Genomic DNA, 27,752 nt, shown 5'->3' with positions numbered 1-27,752 from the left:
AAAAAATTTTGGCTGAATCAGCTCTTCTCTCCAGAAGATCTGAAACTAGCGATGACGTTGCTCGTATGCAGTGTTGAATCCATGTTCCTCTGGAACTTCTGCTGCTCCAGATTGGGTTTGAAAGCAACTCAATTCTCACATTCCAGTTCTTGTTCCAATTTCTTATGCAGAGCAACAGGCATTACTGTTTTACAGGAATCAGCAGAAGTCATCCTTGACATACCATTCCAACAATTCATCCAAGGATCTCTGGAACTTAACTGATATAAAAGTGGAACAGGGGTAGGCTAAAACAGACAGCTGATTTCAACTTTAGCTGTTTAAACTATCTGGTCCTGGGGAATGAAAGCAGCTTCTCCCCTTGACTGAACCATATCCACTAATCAGGAATTAATGCTTTTGCACCAATCGAGAGTTGTCCCTTTGTCAATGTGGTTTTCCTCCATGTGCTCTAGTTTCTCTCCACACTCCAAAGATGTGTGGGCTAGGTTGATTGGCCATACTAAACTGCTCCCCTGTGTCAGGAGGATTAGCAGGTAAATACATGGGGCTACAGGGATAACGCTCGAGTGGGATTTATGTCAGTGCAGGCTCAATAGGCTGAACAGTCTCCTTCTGCACTGTATGGATTCTATGATATACCTCCAATTCCAATCCCAAAAGGAATACCTTCACCATCACCAGAAAAGTAGTATTAGACAAACTTGGCTTGCATTCTAGGATCTGAAAAGATGTAGCTACAAAGATAGGAGGTGCATTGGTTGTAATTTTTCAGAAATCCTTGGAGAAATACCAGAGAAATGGAAAGCTGCCAATGTGACACCCCTATTTAAAAAAGGAGGCAAAAACAGGTAACCGAACACTAATTAGCCCAACATCTACTGTTGGAAAAATGTTGGAATTAATTATTAAGATAGTAATAGGAGCACATTTGGAAAATCAGAATCTAATCAAGCAGAGTCAGCGTGGCTTCATGAAACAGGAATCATGTCTGACTAATTTATTAGAGCTTTTTGTTAGCAGTTTCACCAAAGTGGCTAAAGAGGAACCAGTAGATGTGTCGTATTTGGATTCCCAGAGGCGTTCGATAATTAGCTCACTAAAGGTTAAGTCATAAGATAAGAGCCCATGATGTTGGAGGTAACCAGTTGGGTTCCACAGGGATCAATGCTGGGACTGCATTCATGACTTGAAAGAAGGAAAGGAATGCACTGTAACCAGATGACACAAAAATAGGTGGAAAGGCAAGTTGTGAGACGAGTACAAACAATTTACAAAAAAAATTGATTGGTTAAGTAAGTGGGCAAAAAGTTGGCAAACGGGAAAATATGAAGTTGTTCATTTGAAGAATAGAGTATAATTTAAATGGAGAAAACTGCAGAAAGTTGCAGCACAAAGGGACTTGAGGGCCTTCTGCACAAAACACAGAAAGCTAGCACACAGGTGCAGCAGGTAATCAGGAAGGCTAGTGAAATGTTGGCCCTTATTTCAAGGGGTTTAGAGTGTACAAGAGTAGGGAAATCTTGCTGCAACTGTACAAGATACTGGTGAGACCACATCTGGAGTACTGTCAGCTGTTTTGGTTCCCTTATGAGGAAAAATATTGGGTGGAATTTTCCCAAAACAAAACCAAATGCCGTAACGGCGAGAATACTGAAGCACTCCATGCTGGTTTGTCAGGCATGCTCTGTACCACAATTGTCCCACATTCAGTCACTAAATACACAAGTATGCCCGGCAGCACAGAGCTCAGATGTTGTTCTGTGAGGGCACTCTAATCTCACAGTGCTCTGGGAGATCACCTCCCATCTCCAATGATCATTGGGACTCCTCCCCTTCATCAGCAACATGTTCCTCACACTGACACAGCTTACTGGCATTGGAGCCCTCCTGTTGGGTTCCCCTGCATGACCCCCCGACATGCCCTTGCCGCTCTCCTATCACTCATAACTTGCCTCCCCAGTCATGCCCCTCCTTCATGACTTCCCCTACCTGACCCCCATCATAGCACTAGCACCCCACCCCCCCACTTTCCCCGAATAACCCAATGGGCATTGCAGAGCCATGCTCCTGAACACGAGGGGGCTTCAATGGCCGCCGACCTCCCTGGCGTGAGCATCGCGCCTGGTCTTCGCTAGTGGAAAGAAATACTGGTTTGTGCTGGTGTGATTGGAGTACAGGAAAAATTTAAACCCTATGTATGGAAAGGATTGCATTTTGTGTAAGGAGGATACATTTTGTGCAATGAAATGTGGCCCACGGGTTTTGGTACACATATCTGGCACTAGCTCCTGAAACTTGGACTTTCTGCTTCACAGTAAATACGAGGAACACTGCTTTGGCATTTGTGTTTAATAATGGTAAATGACAGCATAGCATTATACTCTTAACAAATTATCTGACTAAATGTTCCCACTGTAATCACAGTCGGATTACTGTAACCAGTAATTACTTCAATGATACATCACAGAGGAAATCTCAAGATGTCACAAGACACAATGATATAATTTTAATCTGTAAACTGCAAAATGCCTTCTCCAATACCTTACTTTAGCCACTGGCTAAGCATCATAACATATTAACTCCAAGAAAAATGTAATACATTGTACTATTCTTCAGAATCCAATAGGAAATACACTGTCTAACTGCAATGACCAAATGTAAATCGTTTGATTACCAAAAAGGCAAGTTACACATTTACAACTGTTACAATTCAAAAATAATTTCATATTATGTATTGTCAGTTGACCAATCATTGTGTATACTGATAAATGATCACATACATAAAATCAATCTCTCAGACAACGATCACAATAAGAACACTTCTGTATCTTTAAATCATTCTATATTCATATTCCTTAATTTCATAAACTATTTTCTCACCTTAATTCACCACCAGTCTAAATTTTGCTCTTTCGGCATTATGACGCAGCCAGAAATTACAGTACAGGAATATTAATGTTAAACTATCTCAACTATCCTGGACAATCTTCTACTAAAATCTACCTTGCAGAGATCTTTTCCCATGGCTTTAGGGTCTGGAACAATTTTGAGAGATTAGACAATGTCCAAGTTACTGTCTCATGTGTGTTGAATTAGCACACCATGCTACAGTTAGACTCAGTATCCATGTTCCAGAGAAGACAATGAAGCGTCTACTCCAGTTGTCTACTCAGTGACTACGGGCGGCATTTTCCCAAAAAATGATCACGTGTCATTTTGGGTGAGAAAGCCCATGTGATTAATACACAGGCATACCCAGCACAATTCCAATTGCAATTTTCCTATGCTTACTCATTTTTTGGGAGAGGGACGTGCTTTGCACTGGTTCTGACAGGGGACTGAGCCTAAACATATCGACAAGCCTGACTTCACAGAGATCAGACAACGTTGTTAAAAGGACACCCCAATCTCAAAGTGAAATTGAAGACTCCCTCCCTCCCCTTACAGACATTGGGACTTTCCTCATTTAAGATATATTTCCCCACCCTTCTCCCCAGTATAGATCACCAGCATCAGGGCATTGCGGTCCTCCAAGTGGGTCCTCCTTCACGACTCCCTTCATGCTCCACCCCCTTCAAATAGTTGGCACTGCCAGGATGCCAGTTAGCACTGCCATGTTCACAATCACCCAGGAGCTTCAATGGCCTCTAAGCCCCCTAGCATGGGTATCACGCCTGGTCACCACTGGAGGAGACCAACAGTGATTCTCGCTGGGTTCCTGCTGCACCCAAGGGTCACAGAATCTCAGGAGCAGGGAGAATCTGGCCTGAAATCAACTAAGCATGGTTAAATGCTCAATTAAAGATGCTAATCTGGTCCCCACCCTCACTGGGGATACACGGCTGGAATCTTATCACTGTTCACACTGGTGGGATTTTCCCATCCCGTTGCAGTGAACAGCAGGTAAGATTTTGACCACTTTTTTTTTTACTGTCCTTGCAAATTGTTATCATGTTTTAGTGTTGCTCATTACTCACTAAAATCCTGAAGTTAGCTTGATGCATTAAGGAAAAACTTTCTTCCATAGAATATCTCCTGCTTGAAAACATCCCAAAGCACTTCACAATTACTTCTAAGTGGCTAGGCTACTGTTACATCATTAAAATAGCCTTTTTCTGGATTTATAAATAGCTCCAAAATATGTCTGATTAAATCAACTACATTGAAATAAAGACAGATAAAGTCTTCATTAAATTGCATAGAAGCTCTGAAGAATTGCTAGCTTTATGGATAAGCAACTGAAAAAACATATGCAGGACTTTGGGGAAAGGGCTGAGGAGTGTAACCACCTGAACTGCTTGTGCAGAGAGCTGACATGGACACAACAGGCTAAATGCCCTCCTTCTGTGCTGTAACTATCCTATGATTTTATGATCCTATCATATGAGTCCATAAAGGAACTATACAAGTTAAACAGAATAGGAAAGGTGCCAGATGAATTAAAGCAAATAGTGAAGAAAAGCACCCACTAGGTTGCAATAAATGGGAAAATAGTGCCAGGTAAATTCAAATTAGAGGGCAAAATGTGTTGTGGACAATAAGGAAACAGAGGAGAGCCATGCCAGTTAAATTAACAGGGCAAAATGGCATCCACTGTTCTCTCAAAACAACACTTTTACTGATAACAACTAAATAGCCCTTAAGCTTAGGCATGAAAAACATCAGCAAAATCTCTTGATCTGACATACTAACTCCCTTGGCACCTTTAAACCCATTATTTATAAGAAAGCTTATAAATCACTTCCAATTGATTTTAAAAATTAATGGGTTTACATGCTGCTCAACACAGTCAGCATCCAAAAGACTGAGACAGAAAAATGACTTGATTCTATTCTATATTATGTTGGTGCTTTAACAGCTGCCCATTTATAGTCTTCAACGTATAAAGAAACAACTGAATAGGGATGAGCTTGTAGGTGTAAAATCACCAAAGATCTTTTGGCTGCAGGCCTTTCACAATGTCTACCAAAGTTCTGTACAGGGCATCAATATCTGAACAGCATTGTTAATCCAGCGTTGTTGCAGCTAAAAAAGATGACCCATGGAAGTTGACCTTGCCCAATATGGTCTGTGGTACAGGATAAGCTAATCTTATGAAGGTGGTACTTCCACGTCACCATAAACTCATTTGTAACGCAGGACAATCAGAGGCAGCAACAGTCTGACATAAAGGGATACAATATCTCAGAGTCCCATCTCAACTTATAAGTCAATGAAATCAATGCTTATGCCTTTTTTGTTCAGGACCTAAAAGGTGTTCATCATTCCCCAACACACTGGGGAGAAACATGAAATAACTTTAATTTGAAGAGAAGTCTTCTTAATTAAATAATGATTATTTCTTTAAATTGTATCTGCTTTAAAGAGAAATATTTCATTAAAAGTAAATCCTCAAATGGTGTTAAGAGAACTGGAAGGAACTTGATTTGAATAATATCTACACAGCAAAACATAATTATTTTGATAAATAATTAAAATTTGTTTCTCCCAATAATGTTATTTGCCGCCATTGAGAGAAAAGACCTCAAAGTTTAAAGAAAACAAAATTATGAAATGGCAAAAAAATGTTTTTATTCATTCAAGAGATGGATGTTCAATAAGAAGCCAGCATTTCCTATCCCTAGCTGCACCTGGGAATCACATATGGGCCAGACTAGGCAAAGACCTCAGATTACCTTCCCTGAACAGCATTAGTGAACAGATGGGTTTTACAATAATCTGGCAGTTACATGGTCACCATTACAATGCTAGCCTTTTAATTCCAGATTTATTTAATTAACTGAATTTACATTCCCCTGCTGCCATGTGGGATTTAAGCTCACAATTCTGGATCTTTAGTCTGGGCCTCAAGATTAGTGATTCACAAACACAACTACAAGGCTATCATTTCCAATACAGTATTCAATAAAATTGGTTAAATTCCATTCTTATTTTCAGATGAGGAAAAATCAGTACTAATTGTCATTTAGTTTTAGTATTGTCATAATGAATTATGGCAAAGCATATTTATTGACAGGTGTAATCCTTCAATACACAAGATGAATTTTGTCTCACTGTCACCTTGATTAGATAGTAAAATGGAAATTTGGGGGAAAATTCTGACACTGTTGGAAATCCGTCCATTCAGATTTTTATGTGCATGTCAATTTAGACATCTAGCATTCCTGCTGGATGCAGGCAGAGACCTTTTGGAAATATTCAGATAGGGTCAACTGGAAAGGCTCCTGTCACTTCAAAACTTTCCTGTACAGTTTGCTGTACACAATGTTTCACTGGGGAACAGAAATAATGGCAAGGCAACACCTTACAGATTACTATTAAATGCTAGTCGTGTTTGTGACAGAATGGTGCAGAAGAGACATGTGGGTAATTTACTATTTTAATTATGAAGGGCCGGAAGTCCTGTTGAAGTTGATTTATTAAAAGGAGAGTGGTCTTATTTGAGGCCAAATACCATACTCAATTAAAATCTCTGGTGCAAACTACTGATTGGAGATCATTCACTGACTGAGTCAATCCAATCCCCCCTATCTGGCTAAATAAAGGATTAAGTTTGCTGGCATTAGGAATGAGATAAAGCTAACTGTACCGCCCAGTTGCATTTGTCCATACTTAACTCTGCTTATATAATAGTTCATCTGACTGCTAGTAGTGTTGATTACTATTGATACTAACTTATTGCTTTAACCTTTTAAATGTGATTTTGTTATAAGAATGAAAGTGCAATTTAAAAAAACTGACTGACAGATAAATGTTCATTTATTGCAGAAGGCAGGGTTTGGTTTAGACAGTAAGCCTAATTAAAATACATTCCAATCAGACAGTATTAGTTATTACAGAACAGGCAGAGGAGCTTTCTTTGTTCACTTCAGCCTTGAAAGATAAAGGACTGGCCTGAGAAAGTTAGGGAGTGTAACAAGTTAGGGAAATATGGATCTGTTTTCAGCAAAGACAGGACAATAAGTCAGTGTTGAAGGATAACTATATGTTGGGTAATGCTTCAGGACAAGCAAATTGTCACCTGGCAGAATTGGAAAAGGGTATAAAGAGTGGGTGTTTTGGATTTGAAGGTCTATCCAACCAAGTGCAACCAAGTGATGGTATCAGGCAGGAACTTTCAAAAGGTAATTGGGGGAGTCTGTGGGAAGGCAAAGCGACATCTGATAAGTGGCATGCTTTCAGAAGTGTGCTAACTAGGGTTCAGGGTAAACACATTCCTCTTAGATTGAAGGGCAAGAGTGGCAGAAGTAGGGAACATAAGAAATAGGAGCAGGAGTAGGCCATCTAGCCCTTCGAGCCTGCCCTGCCATTCAATAAGATCATGGCTGATCTGTCGTGGCTCAGTTCCACATTCCTGCCCTCTCCCCATAACCCTTAATCCCCTCGCTTATCAAAAACCCATCAACCCGCGTCTTAAAAATATTTAGCGAGGCAGCCTCCTCCACTTCAACGGGCAGAGAATTCCAGAGATTCACCACCCTTTGAGTGAAGAAGTTCCTCCTCAACTCCGTTCTAAACCACGCCCCCCCTTTATCTTGAGGCTGTGTCCCCTAGTCCTACAGTCCTTTCTGAGCAGAAAGAGTCTCTCCATCTCTATCCTATCCATCCCAATCATCATCTTATACGTCTCAATGAGATCTCCCCTCATTCTTCTAAACTCTAACGAGTACAAGCCTAGTTTATTCAGCCTCTCCTCATAGCTCAACCCCCTCAACTCCGGCATCAGCCTAGTAAACCTCCTCTGCACTCCCTCCAAGGCCAAAATATCCTTGCGTAAGTGCGGCGACCAAAACTGCACACAGTACTCCAGCTGCAGCCTCACCAATGCCCTAAACAGCTGCAGCAAGACCTCCCTACTTTTATATTCAATCCCCCTCGCTATGAAGGCCAGCATCCCATTAGCCTTCCTGACCACCTGCTGCACCTGCAGGCTGGGTTTTTGCAACTCATGCACAAGAACCCCGAGGTCCCTCTGCACCATCACCTGCTGCAGTTTTTCGCCAAGTAAGTAATAGTCCTTCCTACCATTATTCCTGCCAAAGTGGACCACCTCGCACTTGCCAACATTAAATTCCATTTGCCAGTTCCTGGCCCATTTGCCCATCCTTTCTAGATCCTTCTGCAGACTCTCCACACCCTCCGTGCAATTTGCCGTTCCACCAATCTTGGTGTCATCAGCAAATTTCGACACCATACACTCGGTTCCCTCCTCCAGATCAACCCTGGATGACTCTGGGTATTGAGGCCCTGATCAAGAAGAAGAAAGAGGCACATGACATGCATAGGCAGCTGGGAGCAAGTGAATCCCTTGAAGAGTATAGGGGGTGTAGGAGTAGAGTTAAGAGAGAAATCAGGAGGGCAAAAAGGGGACACAAGATTGTTTTGGCAGATAAGGCAAAGGAGAATCCAAAGAACTTCTACAATACATAAAGGGCAAAAGAGTAACAAGGGAAAGGATAGGGCCTCTTAAGGATTAACAAGGTCATCTATGTGTGGATCCACAAGAGATGGGTGAAATCCTAAATGAATATTTCTCATCAGTATTTACTGTTGAGAAAATCATGGATGTTAGGGAATTTGGGGAAATAAATAGTGATGTCTTGAGGAGTTTATGTATTGCAGAGGAGGTGGTGCTGGAAGTCTTAAAGCGTTTCAAGGTAGATAAATCCCCGTGAGCTGATGAAGCATATCCCAGGACGTTGTGGGAGGCTAGGGAGGAAATTGCAGGTCCCCTAGCCAAGATATTTGAATCATCGATCGTCATGGGTGAGGTGCCTGAAGATTGGAGTGTGGCAAATGTTGTGCCTTTATTTAAAAAGGGCTGCAGGGAAAAGCCTGGGAACTACAGGCCAGTGAGCATTACATCTGTGGTGGGTAACTTGTTGGAAGGCATTTTGATAGAGAGGATCTATAAGAATTTAGAGATGCAAGTACTGATTAGGGACAGTCAGCATGGCTTTGTGAGTGGAAAATCATGTCTCAAAAATTTGATTGAGTTTTTTTGAAGAGGTAGCCAAGAAGGTAGATGAGGGCAGCGCAGTTGATGTTGTGTGCATGGACTTTAGCAGGGCCTTTGACAAGGTACCACATGGTAGGTTTTGCATAAGGTTAAATCTCACGGGATCCAGGGTGAGGTATCTAAATGGATACAAAATTGGCTTCTTGACAGAAGAAGAAGTCTCACAACACCAGGTTAAAGCCCAACAGGTTTATTTGGTAGCAAATGCCCCTAGCTTTCAGGGCTTTGCCCCTTCATCAGGTGAGTGGGGAGCTCTGATCACAAACAGAGCATATAAAGGCACACACTCAGTTTACAGAATACTAATTAGAATGCGAGTCTTTACAGCTAATCAAGTCTTAAAGGTGCAGACAATGTGAGCGGAGATAGCATTAAGCATAGGTTAAAGAGATGTGTATTGTCTCCAGACAGGACAGTAAGTGAGATTTTGCAAGCCCAGGCAAGTCATGGGGGTTACAAATAGTGTGACATGAACCCAAGATCCCGGATGAGGCCGTCCTCATGTGTGTGGAACTTGGCTATAAGTTTCTGCTCAGCGACTCTGCGCTGTCGTATGTCGTGAAGGCTGCCTTGGCGAACGTTTTCTTCGGGTAATTGTGATCTTCAGGTAAACGTTCTCCAAGGCGGTCTTCACAACATACGACAGCATAGAGTCACTGAGCAGAGACTGATGTCCAAGTTCCGCACACATGAGGATGGCCTCAACTGGGATCTTGGGTTCATGTCACACTATTTGTAACCCCCATGACTTGCAACATCTCATTTACTATTCTGTCTGGAGACAGTACACATCTCTTTAACCTATGCTTAATGCTATCTCCAATCGCATTCTCTGTACCTTTAAGATTTGATTAGCTGTAAAGACTCGCACTCTAATTAGTATTCTGTAAACTGAGTGTGTGCCTTTATATGCTTTGTTTGTGCTCAGAACTCCCCACTCACCTGACGAAAGGGCAAAGCCCCGAAAGCTAGTGGCATTTGCTACCAAATAAACCTGTTGGACTTTAACCTGGTGTTGTGAGACTTCTCACTGTGTTTTACCCCAGTCCAACGCCGGCATCTCCACATCATTCTTGACAGGTGCCAAAGGGTGGTTGTAGAGAATTGTTGTTCAAACTGGAGGCCTGAGACCTGCGGTGTGCCTTAGGGATCAGTGCTGGGTCCACTGTTATTTGTCATTTACATTAATAAATTGGATGCGAATATAGGAGGCATGGTTAGTAAATTTGCAGATGATACTAAGATTGGTGGCGTAGCAGACAGTGAAGAAAGTTATCTCCAATTGCAATGAGATCCTGATCAGTTGGGCCAGTGGGCTGCCGAATGGCAGATGGAGTTTAATTTAGACAAATGCGAGGTAATGCATTTCGGTAGACTGAACCAGGACAGGACTTACTCAGTTAATGGTAGGGCACTGGGGAGAGTTACAGAACAAAGAGATCTAGGGGTAAATGTTCATAGGTCCTTGAAAGTGGAGTCACAGGTGGACAGAGTGGTGAAGAAGGCATTTGGCATGCTTGGTTTCATCGATCAGAACATTGAATACAGGAGTTGGAATGTTTTGTTGAAGTTGTACAAGACATTGGTAAGACCATACTTGGAATACTGTGTATAGTTCTGGTCACCCTATTATAGAAAGGATATTATTAAACTAGAAAGAGTGCAGAAAAGATTTACTAGAATGCTACCAGGACTTGATGGATTGAGTTATAAGGAGAGGCTGGATAGACTGGGACTTTTTTCTTTGGAGCATAGAAGGCTGAGGGTGATCTTATAGAGGTCTACAACATAACGAGGGGCATAGATCAGCTAGATAGTCAATATTTTTTCCCAAAGGTAGGGAAGCCTAAAGTTAGAGGGCATAGGTTTGAGGTGAGAGGGAAGAGATACAAGTGTCCAGAGGGGCAGTTTTTTCACACAGAGTGTCTGGAACAAGCTACCAGATGTATAATGGAGGCGGGTACAATCTTGTCTTTTAAAAAGCATTTAGATAATTACATGGGTACAATGGGTATACAGGGATATGGGCCAAGTGTGGGTAATTGGGATTAGCTTAGTGGTTTTAAAAAAAAGGGCAGCTTGGACAAGTTGGGCCAAAGGGCCTGTGTCCATGCTGTAAACCTCTATGACTCTATGCACTGAGTGAAATCCGTAACGTGTTTTGAATTTCCTGTCTGAAACTTCATGTTTTTGTCAGATATGCTGCTGTTGCCAATAATAGTTATTATTGTTTGCTTAACAACTCTCTGAACTGAGAAACAGCAAAATTATGTTTAGGTATACAAGTCCAGATGCCCCTTGACTTAAAGAGCTGTCTCAGTGGGATCAGCAGCTGTGTATGCAAAAGATTATCCTATGCCATGACAAGACATTCATCAACAATGTATCATAGAATCTCTCCAATGCAAAAAGAGGCCATTCAGTCACCGAGTCTGCACTGACTTTACAAAAGAGCAGCTTACCCAAGCCCTCCCCTCCACCCCTTCCCTAACCCTCTAACCCATGGATTTAGCATGACTAATCCACCTAACCTATACATCTTTGGAGGGAGGAAACTGGAGCACCCACAGGAAACCCACATAGACATGGGAAGAACATGCAAACTCATGGGTCACCCGGGTCCCTGCCACTATGAGGCAGCAGTGCTAACCATTATGCCACTGTGTTCTCTTTCAAATAGTATGCTGGAAATATGCTCTGTTCCACAATGACATCATGTCTATTTTCTTCCTAACAGCCAATAAATGGCATGCACAATATTTCATAGCCACAAACTATCTGAATGGCAGTTCATCGAAAGCTCTTTTCTGTTCATGAAAATCACTGCTGATAACATTGGGGCATCTAGAATGTCCAACCCTCAAAAAAATTCAGCCACCCAAAACCAATTCTATTAAAATCCAACAAGGCATGGTGAGAAGTTGATAGATTTCAAAAGATGGGCAATCATTCCATAGAAGAGTATAGCATGGATTTAACAGATTGTAGAAAGGAATGCAGAAACTCAATTTGGAGGCTCCTCACTCGCTCGCATTTCAATTGCTGGATTGTGCTAAGGGATCACAAATGAATGGGTGCTTGGTCTTAACTGGCATTCAATTCTCAGAAAAGACAGCCTTTTGGATCAAATATCTATTGCTTTAAAAAAAAAATCCTGAGGAAGCAGTCATTTTTAGTGGCTTTGATAGCACAAGTAGGATGCTTCATACATGCATGTGGACATCTGAATTAGGAGCAAAAGTAGGCCATTTAACCCCTCATGCCTCCTCCACCATTTAATAAGACATGGTTGATATAATTGTATTGCAAATTTCACATTACCATTTCACAGTGTCTCAAAGGATGGAGGACTCAATGACTGCAGCTTTCTGAGATCATTCAAATAAGTAAAGAGTAATCAAAGAGATTAAATCTGATAATGGTGAACAAAGAAATGGTGAAGGCATTAAATAGGTACTTAGTATCTATCTTCACTGTAGAAGACATAGAAAACTTTGCAAGGATAATTGAAAATTGCAAGGTAATAGGGAGTGACTTAAAACACTCACCAGGAAAAACTGTGCAAAGAAAACTAAACCATTAGACCTAAAGGTTGACAAGTCCCCAGGATTGGATGGCCTGTACCCTTTGGTTTTAAAAAATGTGGCAGCACGGATAGAAGATGCATGGGTTACAATCTTCCAAAATTCTTTAGATTCTGGAAAGGATCCAGCAGACTTGAAAATAGCTAATGGAACACCTTTGTTCAAGAAAGGAAGGAGGAGAAAAAACAGGAAACCATAGATCAATTAGCCTAACATCCATCATTAGAAAGTATATTTGAATCCATTATTAAGGAGGTTATAGCAGGATACTTAGAAAGTCACAACATCATCAGGTAGAGCCAACATGACTTTGTGAAAAGGAAATCATACTTAAATAATCTATCATGTACTCAAGGTGAATAAAGGGAAACCAGTGGATATAATATACTTGGATTACCAAAAGGCATTTCATAAGATGCCACATCAAAGATTGCTACTCAAGAGCACATGATGTTAGGGATAATACGTTAGTGTAGATGAAGGATTGGTTCACTCACAAGAAACCAAGAGAAGATTTTTTTTGAACTGGCAAGCTGTATCAAGGGGAGTGCCTCAGGGATCAGTGCTAGATCCTCAACTACTTATTATCTACATCAATTACTCAGATGAAGGGAGTGAATGTATGGCAGCAAAATTTGCCAATGACACCAAGATAGATAGGAAAGTAAGTTGTCAAGAAAAGGTAGACAGTTGGCAAAAGCATACAGACAGATTAAGTAAGTAGGCAAAAATGGATAAACACGAACTTGCCCATTTTGGCAGAAAGACAGAAAAGCTGAGTACTACTCAAATGGAGAGAGATTGCAGAACCCAGTGGTATGGAGGGTTCTGGGTATTCTGGTACACCAATAACATAAAAGTGGGGAAGTTTTACTTCAGCTTTACTGAACTCACTTGGAATACTGCATACATTTTTGTACTCCTTAGTCAAAAAATATATAATTGCTTTAAAAGCAATTCAGGATAGGGTCACTCAACTTATTCCTGGGAGAAAAAGCTTACCTTAAGAAGAAAGGTTGACCAGGTTAGGCCTCTATTCTTTGGAGTTTAGAAGAATATGGTGATCTGTTTGAAACATAACATCTTGAGGGCACTGGACAGCGTGGATACTGGGAGGATGTTTCCTTGTGAGGAAAATTAGAACTCGAAACATAACTTAAGATGAGGTCTCCCTTTTAAGACAGAGTTGAAGAGAATATTTTTCTCTCAGAGTATTTAAAGCATGGAGCTCTCTTCCCCAGAAGGTAGTGGGAGATGGGTCTTTAAATTTATTCAAAGTTGAGTTCGACAGGCTCCCTTGTCTAACAAAAATCTATGGGTTTATGGGGTACAAACAGATAAGTGAAATTGAGACCAGAACCAAAGAAGCCAACATCTTATTGAATCGTGGAGCATGTTTGAGGGGCTGAAAGGACTCCTGCTCCCAAGTTCCTAAAAGAAATCTGCAAGATCAAATGAATTGATACAAGTCATCAATTGTTGGACAGCTTTACAAACAGGAATGTGTATTCAAAAAGACTACTGAAATATCTTGTAAGGTGTACAGAATATGAAAAATTACCGTTTCAAGTCTACACGGGCCTTTTACAGGTTCTGGAGAGGGCCACATGGATTCAAAACATTATCTTGGTTTCTCACTCCACAAATGCTGTCAGACCTGCTGAGTATATCTAGCATTTTCTACTTTTATTTCAGATTTCCAGCATCCTCAGTATTTTGCTTTAACCTCTAGGACACAGTTGCTTAGGGAGGAGACAGACATTTGTAATGTTATGATCTGTAAATTAATCTAGTATTAAGTAAAAGATTTGTGTCTGGCTTCCTACTTCACCAACTGGCTTCAGAATAAATTAATAACAACCTCTTGGGGATGGAGAGTAGGGAATGCCCTGGGGGGTATCAAGAAGTAAACATTGGCCAGATCAGCAGAGATAACTCCCCAGTTCTTCTTTGAAAGAATGTCATGCATTCAGCTGAGCAGGCAGAGGGTGCCCCAGTTTAATGTCGCATCCAAAACACATCATCCCCAAGGGTGCAGCACATCCTCAGCGCTGCACTGGAGTGTCAGCATAGATGTTTGTGCTCAAGCCCCAAACTGGGACTTAAACCTGGATACCTGTGACTCAGAAGTGAGAATGCTACCAATTGAGTCACTGCAGACCCCCAACTCTTACAATAAGGAATTTACTTTTATTGCTTAATATTAGGCAACAGGACAGTATACAATTAAACACTTTAGGTGAATTACATATAGTAATCTCATATGTCTTCCCACATGCATTTCCCCTCCATCCGGAAAGCAAACTGATACATACTTTGGTGAGTTAGAAACCAAAAGGTCTATGTATATATAAAGATCACAAATTTTTTAATCAATTTCATATGCTCCTTATAATGTAGAAAATATCAAAAAAACACAATATTACTGTTAACAAATTAAATACACACTAACCATATGTGAAGTGTAGTTAACACGTCAGTGAATCAGTACTTGATAACAAAATAGGGCTTCTTCAACCAGTATTGATTCTTATTTTTCCTCACGGTCTCTTACCCCAAATCTGTATCTCTTTCTCTGAATCCTCAATGCTCCATTCCTACCCAGGCTGAGCTGCTAATGGGCCTGACTGCTACTGTTCACTTCTCAAATTCATTAACAGCAATCCAGCCTCCAAGGAACCATTGTCCAGCAGTAATCACCATCAACAAATTAAATACATTATGCATTCGATTTTCAATATGAGCAGAACCTTATAATTGCATAGAAAGGATTCCCTCTGGGATTCCACCCGTCTTGACCCTGACACAATTTCACAGTTGGGCAGGCAGGGCCTCATACAGGACACACGCCCTTTCAACTATTAAGAGCATTAAGTGGCCACTTAATGACCTTTTCTCACCCAGCCTCAGTTTTTTGGGCTGGCAGGAGCGGGTGCAAGTAGAGTGGGAAACTTAAACAAAGAAAATAAACTTCTGTCCGTCTCAGGTAGGAAGGCAGGGGTGGGGTGAGTCCTCAATCTGAAGACTCCTTTGGAGTCTTCAGATTTGGAGTGCCAGCCCCTCCAGGACCTTGACCCTCCCTCACCCCTGGGCCTACTGCACCGATGCCATGATTACTTCCCTCCCAACCTACCAGGGCATTCCATATTCTCCCATCCCCAAGGCCCCTGCAACTGACCTCGAGAACAGTCCCAGAACTTAGTTCCAAGCAAAGATTGCAGTCCCTCTTCCAGCCACACTTTCTAGGCCACTGTGTCTAGACAGATTGGGACTGACAGCAAGATTGTCAGTGAGTTTCCAGAAGTCGACATTCCCTGCCCTTCCACCAACCTCGCCCCCACACCCCCCCCAAACCACCCCTTAAAATTTTACCCTATGTCTTGAGTTTATTACCATTTTGAACTATCCATTTAAACTTCATGCAATAGCTAACCTTGTTTTGTGTTTCAGCAGTTTAGGGAGCATCACATAAATTGAACACCACCTACCCAAATCTGCAACTTGACCCTTTTGTCATTTCTGTAAACAGTCTTCACTTTGAAGTCAATACCAACAGTGCTGACGAAGGCTGATGTAAACGTGTCATCTGCATATCTGAAGAGGAAAGATGTCTTTCCCACACTGCTGTTTCCAATAATGAGAAGCTTGAACATGTAATCAAAGTTCTGATCAGATGCATCCTTTTGTCCATATCTAGAATCTGTTGCGGAAGCCATCTAAAAATGGCAAATGGAGAAAAACTTGTCATAAAATTGTAAAGATGCTTTACAAGAATGTCAATCATTTATCATGAGGTGATAGAACAAAAACCAGCCTAGTTAAAAAAAACCATCATATACACATGCCAATGATCCCTTTTTAACTTTCACAAGAACAAAAGTAAATGTGGACTATTAACCCCCAGGTTATAATTTATTTCAGGCAAGAAACTTGTGCCTTCAAAGCAGTAGGGAGATAGGAGAGATGGTTGAGGACACCATGGAAGCTAAAGAGAGCATGTTAAATACTAAACGCAGTGTCAGTAATCCTGACACTAGGCAGATTCAGGCAAGAGCAGGGCAGAGAGCAAGGGAAGTCCAGATTAAACTGCATTTATTTCAATGCAAGAGGCTTGACGGGTAAGGCAGATGAACTCAGGACATGGATGGGTACATGGGACGGGGATATTATAATTATTACTGAAACATGGCTAAGGGAGGGACAGGACTGGCAGCTCAATGTTCCAGGCTAAATATGCAACACAAAGGATAGAACAGGAAGTAAGAGAGGAAGGGGAGTTGCATTTTTAATTAGGGAGAACTGAGAACTTAGCAGTACTGAGAGGTGATATTTCTGAAGGTTCGCCCACTGAGTCTATATGGGTAGGACTGAGAAATAAGGAGGAGGAGATCACTTTGATAGGATTGTATTCTAGGCCCAAATAGCCAGCAGGAAATTGAGGTGCAAATATATAAGGAGATTATGGATAGCTCCAAGAAAGATAGGGTGGTAACAGTAGGTGACTTTAACTTTCCCATCATTGACTGGGACAGCCATAGTATCAGGGACTTGGATGGAGAGAAATTTGTTGAGTGTATTGACTGATCAGGGACAGTCAGCATGGCTTTGTGAGTGGAAAATCATGTCTCTCAAATTTGGTTGAGCTTTTTGAGGGGAGTAGCCAAAAAGGTAGATGAGGGCAGTGTAGTCGATGTTGTCTACATGAACTTTAGCAAAGCCTTTGACAAGGTAGCACATGGTAGGTTGTTGCATTAGGTTAAATCTAATAGGATACAGGGTGAGGTAGCTAAATGGATACAAAATTGGCTTGATGACAGAAGCCAGAGGGTGGTTGTAGAGGGTTGTTTTTCAAACTGGAGGCCTGTGACCAGCGGTGTGCCTCAGGGATCGGTGCTGGGTCCACTGTCATTTGTCATTTATATTAATGATTTGGATGAGAATATAGGAGGCATGGATAAGTTTGCAGATGACACCAAGATTGGTGGCACAGTGGAAGTGAAGAAAGTTATCTCCAATTGCAATGGGATCTTGATCAATTGGGCCAGTGAGCTGATGAACGGCAAATGGAGTTTAACTTAGATAAATGCGAGGTGATGCATTTTGGTAGACTGAACTAGGGCAGGACTTACTCAGTTAATGGTAGGGCACTGGGGAGAGTTACAGAACAGAGGAATCTAGGGGCACAGGGTTCATAGCTCCTTGAAAGTGGAGTTGCAGGTGGACAGAGTAGTGAAGAAGGCTTTCAGCATGCTTGGTTTCATTGGTCGGAACACTGAATGCAGGAGTTGGGACGTCTTGTTGAAGTTGTACAAGACATTGGTAAGGCCACACTTGGAGTACTGTGTGCAGTTCTGGTCACCCTCTTAGAGAAAGGATATTATTAAACTAGGAAGAGTGCAGAAGACATTTACTAGGACGCTACCAGGACTTGATGGATTGGGTTATAAGGAGAGGCTGGGATAGACTGGGACTTTTTTCTCTGGAGCATAGGAGACTGGGGGGTGATCTTGTAGAGGTCTCTAAAATAATGAGGGGCATAGATCAGCTAGATAGTCAATATCTTTTCCCAAAGATAGGGGAGTCTAAAATTAGAGGGCATAAGATTACGGTGAGAGGGGAGAGATACAAAACGGTCCAAAGGGGCAACTATTTCACACAAGAGGGTGTTGAGTGTCTGGAACAAGCTGCCAGAGACAGTAATAGAGGCAGGTCCAATTTTGCCTTTTAAGAAGCGTTTAGACAGTTACATAGGTAAAATGGGTATAGAGGGATATGGGCCAAATTGGGACTGGCTTAGGGGTTTTAAAAAAAAAAGGGCAGCATGGACAAGTTGGGCCGAAGGGCCTACTTCCATGACTCCATGTATTCAGGACAAATTTCTCATTCAATATGAGGACGGCCCGGCTAGAGGGGGGCAAAACTTGACCTCCCATCGAGAAAAAAGGTGACAGAAGTCACTTTGGGACCAATGACCATAATTCCATTAATTTTCAGATAGCTATGGAGAATGATAGGTCTGGCCCAAAAGTTAAAATTCTAAATTGGGGCAAGGCCAGTTTTGATGGTATTAGGCAGGAACTTTCAAAAGTTGATTGGGGGAGTCTATTGGCAGGCAAAAGAACAGCTGGTAAGTGGGAGGCTTTCAAAAGTATATTAACCAGGGTTTAGGATAAGTACATTCCTTTTAGAATGAAGGGCAAGGCTAGTTGAAGTAGGAAACCATGGATGACTTGGGATATTGAGGCCCTGGTCAAGAAGAGGAAGGAGGCACATGACATGCATAGGCAGCTGGGATCAAGTGGATCCCTTGAAGAATATAAAGGGTGTTAGAGTAGAGTTAAGAGAGAAATCAGGAGGGCAAAAATAGGACCCAAGATTGCCTTATCTGCCAAAACAAAGGAGAATTAACAGAACCTAATACCTAAAGGACAAAAGAATAACTCGGGAGAGAATAGGGTCTCTTAAGGATCAACAAGATCATGAGTGTATGGATCCACAAGAGATGGGTGAGATCCTAAATGAATATTTCTCATCAGTATTTACTATTGAGAAAAGCATGGATGTTAGGGAAATTGGGGAAATAAATAGGTATCTTGTGAAGTGTACATTTTACAGAGAAAGAGGTGTTGGAAGTCTTAAAGAGCATCAAGGTAGATAAATCCCCAGGACCTGATGAAGTGTATCCCAGGATGTTGTGGGAGGCTAGGGAAGAAATTGCGCATCCCCTAGCAGAGATATTTGAATCATCAATAGCCGCAGGTGAGGCGTCTGAAGATTGGAGAGTGGCAAATGTTGGGCCTTTGTTAACTGCAGGCCAGTGAGCCCAATTTCTGTCGTGGGTAAGCTGTTAGAAGGTATTCTGAGAGACAGGATCTACGGGCATTGAGAGGCAAGGACTGATTAGGGACAGTCAGCATGGCTTTGTGAGTGGAAAATCATGTCTCACGAATTTGAATTTTTTGAAGGAGTAGCCAAGAAGATAGATGAGGGCAGTGGAGTCGATGTTATCTACTTGGACTTCGCAAGGCCTTTGACAAGGGACCGCATGGTAGATTGTTGCATAAGGTTAAATCTCACAGGATCCAGGGTAAGGTAGCCAATTGGATACAAAATTAGCTTGATGATAGAAGACAGAGGAGGGTGGTTGTAGAGGGTTGTTTTTCAAACTGGAGGCCTGTGACCAGCAGTGCACTTCAGGGATCAGTGCTGTGTCCAATGTTATTTGCCATTCATATTAATGATTTGGATTAGAATTTAATAGACATGGTTAGTAAGTTTGCAGATGACATCAAGACTGGTGGTATGGTGGACAATGAAGACAGTTATCATTGTAGTGGGATCTTTATCACTTGGGACAGTGGGTTGATGAATGGCAATTAGAGTTTAATTTAGATAAATGTGAGGTAGTGCATTTTGGTAGACTGAACCAGGGCAAGACTCAGCTAATGGTAGAGCACTGGGGAGAGTTTTAGAACAAAGAGATCTGGGGCACAGGGTTCAAAGCTCCTTGAAAGTGGTGTCATAGGTGGACAGGGTGGTGAAGAAGGCATTCGGCATGCTTCATTTCATTGGTGAGAACATTGAATACAGGAGCTGGGACGTCTTGTTGAAGTTTTACAAGACATTGGTAAAACAATACTTGGAATACTGTGTACAGTTCTAGTCACCCTATTTTAGAAAGGATATTAAACCAGAACGAGTGCAGATAAGATTTACCAGGATGCTACCGGAACTTGACGGTTTGAGTTATAAGTAGAGGCCGGGATAGACTGGGACATTTTTCTCTGGAGCACAGGAGGCTTGGGGTGATCTTACAGACGTCTATAAAATAATGAGGGGATAGTTCAGGTAGATAGTCAACATCCTTTCCAAAGGTAGGGGAGTCTAAAACTAGACGGCATAGGTTTAAAATGAGAACGGAGAGATACAGAAGGTCCCGAGGGGCAGTTTTTTTTTCACATAGAGAGTGGCGAGTGTTTGGAATGAGCTGCCAGATGCAGCTTTTTAAAAGTATTTTTAAAAGTCTTTTTAAAAGTATTTAGACAGTTACATGGGTAAGATTGGTATAGAGGGATATGGGCCAAACACAGGCAATTGGGACTAACTTAATGGTGAAAACTGGGCAGCATGGACAAGTTCGGCAGAAGGGCTGCTTCCATGCTGTAAACCTCTATGACTTTACCACTGACACAAAAATGTTGGTTCAATGCCTCTCCCATTTGTTCACTCCCGGTGTTAATTTCTCCTGTCTCTGCTTCTAAGGGACCAATGTTTAAAGGACTAGTTTACTCTAATTCTATTTTCTCCCTTTCGATTAACTTTTTGATGGTTCTTTTCTGGTTTTGGAAACAATCCAAATCTTCAGATGTACTACCGTTTTTTGCAACACTGCCTCTTCTTTTAGTTTAATATTATCTTTGACTTCCTGAGTTTCTATTTCTCATACATTATTTTTCCAACATTAGAAGATGAACTGCAGTGGCTTAGAAAAGCAGCCAGCATAATCAAGTATCTCAGGCACCCTGGCATTCTGTCTTCCACCTTCTTCTGTCGGCAAAAAGATACAGAAGTCTGAAAACACGTACCAGGCGACTCAAAAAAAAATTCTGCCCTGCTGCTGTCAGACTTTTGAATGCTCCTATCACACATTAAGCTGATCTTTCTCCTTACCCTATTGGTAACTGCAACACTATATCCTGCACTCTATCCTTTCAATCTCCCCTATGCACTCCCTGAACGGTATGTTTTGTCTGCATAGCTCACAATAAACAATACCTTTCACTGTATCCCAATACACGTGACAATAATAAATCAATCCAATAAGGCAGCACACCATCACCTTCTCAAGGAGAATTAGGGATGGGCAATACATGCTGGTCTACCCAGAAACACCCACACCCTATGAACAAATACAAAAACAGTGACTGCATTTCAAAAAGTGCTGAGATTGTGAAAAGGGCTACCCACACCTTTCTACTGTAATGAGCACTAACCTAAAAGTGAACAATGCTGCTGGAAGCTTCTTCCTCACACCTTCCATGTATATTCTGGTGCTTTAAATCATTTTATTATGTACCTTGTGTAAACCTGGCATTTCAAGCCAGTAATGACTATAAAAGTGCTTAGCTAATATCAACAGGGATCCATTTGTCAATTCCCCACAATAAATTTGGAAGATCCAGATCTTTTGTTAATCCTACAGCAAACCCAGAGGTATCAACTGTACCAATTTCAGCTTCACTGGAATATGGCTACTTTAGGAACCAATGACTTCTGACCAAATAAATAAGGCTCTGTGAATTTACAAGGCCATTACAACAATTAAACAACTGACATGTTCTTATTAAAATGTGTTTATCAGAAGAAACACAGGACTGGGATGTTACAATTTTAAAAGGTCAATACAGTTACAATTCATTTTAATTGGGGAACAACAAAGTAAGATTAATGCACACTTCTTACTCGAATTGTTACTCAAAGAGATATGCTGGTAATCTTGGCAAATGCTGACATGTGAATTGTGTTTCTAAAGCAGATAGGGTGAGGTTTCAATCTCATAGGTGGACTGCCTTTTGAATTTTAAATGTGTTGGTAAGCCTTTGCTTTTAGATTCTCCTTCTCTCTCGGGAAGCTACTTGGAATCAACAAATGGAGGAGTGTAGATGCGAGCCTATATCCAATTGCTCTCAATTAATTCACAAAAGCAAGTTACACAACACAATGACGTTTTTGAAGGTGTCATTCAGAGCTCTGACGATTCAAAACATTGGCTCTAATCTCTCCCCACAGATGCTGTCAGACCTGCTGAGATTTTCCTGCTTTTGTTTCAAATTCCAGCATCTGCAGTATTTTGCTTTTAACTTGATAAAGATGGGCTGATCTTGGTTTAATAAGATCGCCTGCCAGATCTCAAAAAACACTCCAGCTGCTTCCTTGCTTTCTTACCATACAGCTGTTCTATAAACATATTGAGCCTGGAATACGTAGAATATTTGTGATCAAATGCAACAGGCTCTGAATTGTTTGTCTCATCGACTAATTTTCAAATGGTGTTTTCATTGCTTTAATTAGCAGATGGTTTCTTTGATCTAAACAATTAGGTTTTCTGTTGCAAAGGGCGATATAATCAGGCACTATCATAGATTCAAAGCTCAAGTATTTTCAATGTATATGTATAACTTCACCATCACCATATCACTCTACAAGATTACATGCAGCTGAGTAAATGCGATCACGCTTTGTCCACTTAGGTCCATACCTTTGTTTACATTGGAAACCAAATTCAGTTTTTATTGTGTAGATTCAAACTGAATTTAAATGTCCTACTCATCTCTTCCCTGAACCAGTGCAGCCTGTCAAGTGTTTTTGTTCTTAATCTGGACAACTGGGGATTCTAATTGTACTGTTTACAGCTTCTTGAATCTATTTCAATTCATGAGATAGAATTAGATCAGCACTGGATAGATGACAGGATTTCAGCATAAACTGTTATCCCTACATGGCAGGTGATTTGATCAGAAGCATATGAAAATTCAGTATGAATCTTAGGCTGGATGCCAATGGTTAAAATATTTGGGAAGATTTTCAATGTTGATATTTCAGATGTATACCCAGCAGCACATATCTGTAAATTACACATCCCCCCAGCCCATAAATTTACATGTTAAAATTAATGGATGAGAAGTTGAGGCTAGCGACGTGCAACATTCTGGTATGCACACCTGTTAAGTGCAGAGAGCCCTTAACCACAGAATTTCACCTCATTAACAGGAATATATGATAGGTGAGATCCACACTGTCTTTAGCAGTCCCAAGCAAAATGAGATTAGGCAATATTTTGACATTGATTGACTTCATTTTTAATACTAACAACAATTCAGGATCTGTTTAAACTTGGCTTTCCGGTGTTTTACCAGCATTTGATTCGAACCTGTAATAGATTAATCAATTAATCATACAAGTGGTGTGATTAATTATTCCCTGATTTTTTTTTCCCCAGTGGAGGTTGTACTATTATGCACATTGAGAGAGAGGAGGAGGGACAAAAGTAATGTACTCTATTAGGATGTGGCATGTAGTGTCCTCCAAAGACCAGGACTTGGTTGGGCCTCAGCTTTTTAATCACACTTGGATATAGGAATAGAAAGTTAGCTATCTAACTTAGTAGCTGAAGCTATGTTTGCTTTTATTAAACTGTTGTTCATGTTAAGTAGTGCTACACAGAGGCATAAGGACAAAATGGAGACAAAGTTAAAAAAGGAGTGATTAGAAACCTTGACGAAAGAGGTGGAAAAACAATTTGCTTTGCTACGGAGTGACAGGGGGAGGGTTGGGGGAGGGGACGATTGAGACAGGTGATGTGGTTTCCTAATGCAAGATATGGATGTTGTGTGTTTTGGGTATTACCACATCTCCAGGAAATGCCTCCAACAGCTTGCTGTCAACCTGAAAGGTTTCTAAGCCAAGAACATAAATGGAGACACTGTCACACATGAGACACTGAAAGTTCAGTGGAAGTCCAGGACTCGGACATCTTGCAGGCAGAGCAGGTAACAATCAAATGAGATAGAAAATGGAGACAGGAAGCAGTACAGCTATCATCTAAGGGACTTGAATTGACAAACAGGTATTCGGTGTTGCCAACAGTTTGCAGGAGGACACTGTGAACAAAACAATTGCACCATAAACCAAATTGTCAAAGAGGGGAAAACAAAATGTAGAATCTATAAAACCCAAATTCAACTGGTGTTTTTATGGCTTAAATATATATACATTTTCAAGGAACGATGCATTTCAAACCCCAGATCTATTATCCTTGAGGCTTTAGTCATATCTCAATTATAAATATTGGTTAGGATACTGGGAGAAATCTGCTCTTCTTCAAATTTTCGCATCCACCTGAGGAGAGATAGATCCCATCCAAAAGACAACACCTCTGTTAGTGCCCACTCCCTTAATATTATTCCAAGGGATAGATAGATGAATTCTCTGGGTGTGATCCTTCATCAAAACCTTTTAATGTGTACAACAATAACTTACATTTATTGAATCCTATTAATGAAGAAAAAAAGCTGGAAACAGAAATATGCGGGAAAAACAGACATCTGGTCAAAGGAGATATGCAATTGAAAGTTTGGTCTAAAAGACGACTTTTGGCAAAGGCATTAAAAAGAAAGAGTTTGAGAGGTGGGGATGTTTAGGAAGGGAATTTCAAAGTGTCAGGGTTAGGTGGCTGATGGCACAAGCCCCAAATTGGGAGTTGAGGAATAAAGGCTACCAAAGGGGCAAGAGTAATAGAAACAGAATTCTTCGTGGGTTGTAGAATTGGCGAATACCACAGAGATAGGAAGGATAAAACCATGAAGGAATTTTGACAAAAGGATATAAATTTTAATTTTGAATTGTTGAGGGACCAACAGCCAATGTAATGAAGAAAAATCTGGTGGTTATCTCTACCTTCCAGAATGATCCTGGGTAGTAAATGACAAACCCCAACAGTGCTAGAAATGGTTTAGTCAGATATGAATGGTTAAACCAACTGTTCATGATACACTCAAATATGTGCCCCTTGGACCAAATTAAAAGGAAAAAGGGTGGGTGGATGCAGAGTTCAGGGTTTTACTGGGAAGTTGTGCATTGATAGCTGCAAATATATCATACCAAATGGTGGGCCCAAGATAAATAGTTGAGTTCATCTGTTTTCTTTTCCTTTACCAATTAATCACAAGCTGCGTACTTCCTATTTTTGTGTTTCAAATGGCCAGAATTTCCAGTGGTCTTTACCTTCACTTTGTATATCTTCCTGTGCTGTTCGATAAATTAGTCTGCAAAAGTATTTTTTTCAAAATCTCAATAGTCCCATAAGGCTACAGTGTTAAATTCGGGAGGAAGAGAAAGATAACTGCCAGTTATGATTACTGGTAATCTTGTTGTTCTTCACAACTGTTGCTGCTGTATTTTCTTGTGAAATTGTGCAATTTGGAAGTTTTACGCTGAGCAAGCAACCAGCCATGTTGCATAATAAAAAACCCTAAAAGCAAATACAATCGTTTCAAGCCCAGTTCGTTGATTGTATTTAAGGTTAATAGAAACGAGGATATTTTACTGGCCCCGTGTATGTTTTAAGAACAGTCCGTCACATGGTACACGATCCAGAAAGTACCAGGTGCATACTTAAAATAATTTTCCAATAGACATCACTGCAGTCACTATTTTTAAATCAACTACTTACAATTTGGTATCGGAGGACAAAAACATGACAAGGTTGATTGACGTTACTGAAGTCCCTTTGGGGAGGGGATGGGGAAATTGTTGCTTTTTTTTAAGCAAGTGCGGTCAAACATTTCAATTCCTGTTGTAAAACCATGACAATCTGTCAGTCAACGATATATAAACATCGCACAATGTTAAACCAGAGTAGATAGGCTTCAGCTTTCAAAATCAAGCCGTGAGGTTTCACAGGGGCGTTCAAAGTGCGTGTTCAAGGCGCAGATTTAATTGGCCACTTGTAGCTATTTAAAACAACAATTTCCAGAGATTCATTGTATCCAGTTCGCCTCGGAAGGAATGTATTTGCTTTACCTTCTCAAAACAGTAAATGTTTTGCGATCCGACAGATAGACGGGCTTGGCTGCCGAGCCCGATGGGGTGTTGGAAAGATTCGGCGAATGTAATCGCAATTTGCCTGCGATCTTGGCGGACAATTGAAGCCTGAAAGTGAGTCTGGAGCAAAAAGAAAACACCCACTCACTATTCAACAGGAGAGAAAAAATTCAACTATCCGAAAATAAAATACTTCTGTATCCAGAAAGAAAATCAAACAGTAACATCAGCTGTCAGGTAAATTTTTGTGGTGGGAGGGGAACAATCCACGCTGGTTTAACTCACAATCTGATCAATCAAAACCTGTGAGGGGGAAAAGCCGCTCACCTTATTGTGCGCTGTCCTACTCAGTTCCTCTGAAATAAACTGGGCTAAACCCGGATACAAATCAAAAGATGAGCAAAATAATTCTCGTTCGAGGGTTAAATGGCAGACAGACAGTTGGATTTGACAAGTAGGGTTGAGTTGCAGCTCCACTGTCTCTTTAGCAGATTGGTGTGAGGAGCCCGCTGCCGCTTTCAGTGAGTGAGGGGAACGCCAGCACAATCTGAGCGCGATGCTGGGGCAAGAGGAGATTACAGAGCGTCAAGAAAAGCTTCAGTAGCGTCTCCCCGCCCTTTCCCAGCACGGACTGCTTTTAATCTTAAACACGTCGAGAACGTCACGCAGCACGCAGAACTCTTCCCAACTTTCTTCCTTAAGTGTCGGTCACATCAGATAAGAATCCACCTTCATCGGTTATCGTATCCAAAAAAAAACACTGAACCGTTCAAAGTTATGCGTTTTCTTTGTGCGTGTGTCATCAATTCATTTTTTTTAGGTAAAGTAGCTTTAATCGTTTAACTGTTTAATTTAATTGTAAAAGTCAAGTATATTTTGGAATCACTTACAACGCAGGAGGCAACCGTTCGGCCCATCGAGTCAATGACAGCCCCCTCTCCGGAGTAATCCAGTCAGTCCCATTTCTCCCACTCTATCTCCATGGCCCTGCAAGTTTATTTCCTATATCAAATTTCCTTTTGAAATCATTGCTCAAAATTACAGCAACCACAGAAAATAAATTGAACTCCAACCACACCCATAACACGCCCCAACTCCATCTATCCAATTAGCTTTGGAGTTTTTGATCCCCTTACTTAACATTTATTCTTGAAAAGCTTGAAAAGTCTTGAAAAGCTCATATTCTTCCTTCTTCCAATATCTTTTGAACAGCGTGCCAGGTTTACACCATCATTGGTGTGAAAAGAGATTCCTGCTTCTTCCCCTCACTCAGCTCTAGCTTTAAGATTATATTCTTTCATCCTTAATTACCCCATCACATGTTCTAAGCACCGTGGTTAGATGGTCCCTCAAATCTCCTATACTCATGGGATTACAAACTGAGTTTATGTAACCTACTCACATTTCAGTGCATACAACTAATCTCATTACGATAGTTCTTTAATCACACAAAAATGAAGGAGAATGTTAGAAAGACTAATGTGTATAACTTCATGGTCTCTGATTACTGTAAAATCAAATTGTAGTCAGGACAGGGAGCTGCT

At 41.0% G+C, this 27,752-nt stretch overlaps 1 protein-coding gene across 3 annotated transcripts in view; it reads right to left on the bottom strand.

The window, feature by feature from the left end:
* rab3b (RAB3B, member RAS oncogene family) overlaps window positions 1-26,858 on the bottom strand; it is a 160,264-nt gene extending 133,406 nt beyond the window's left edge. Inside the window, exons 1-3 of one of the 3 annotated variants that reach the window (XM_080195479.1) lie at window positions 26,536-26,858; window positions 26,188-26,328; window positions 16,095-16,322 (exon numbers count right to left, since the gene is read on the bottom strand). In XM_080195479.1, coding sequence (XP_080051605.1) covers window positions 16,095-16,322 — 228 coding nt within the window. In that variant the 5' untranslated portion in view covers window positions 26,188-26,328; window positions 26,536-26,858. Of the gene's footprint in view, window positions 1-16,094; window positions 16,323-25,837; window positions 25,958-26,187; window positions 26,329-26,535 lie in introns of all 3 variants that reach the window. The other 2 variants (XM_080195480.1, XM_080195478.1) reach the window with 2 other exon arrangements.
* Between the last annotated feature and the right edge of the window lie 894 nt (window positions 26,859-27,752).

This window comes from Carcharhinus amblyrhynchos, chromosome 9, assembly GCF_965287045.1.
Source record: "Carcharhinus amblyrhynchos chromosome 9, sCarAmb.v2.hapA, whole genome shotgun sequence".
NCBI classification, from domain to species: domain Eukaryota; kingdom Metazoa; phylum Chordata; class Chondrichthyes; order Carcharhiniformes; family Carcharhinidae; genus Carcharhinus; species Carcharhinus amblyrhynchos.
This window is presented reverse-complemented; position numbering and strand designations above follow the sequence as displayed.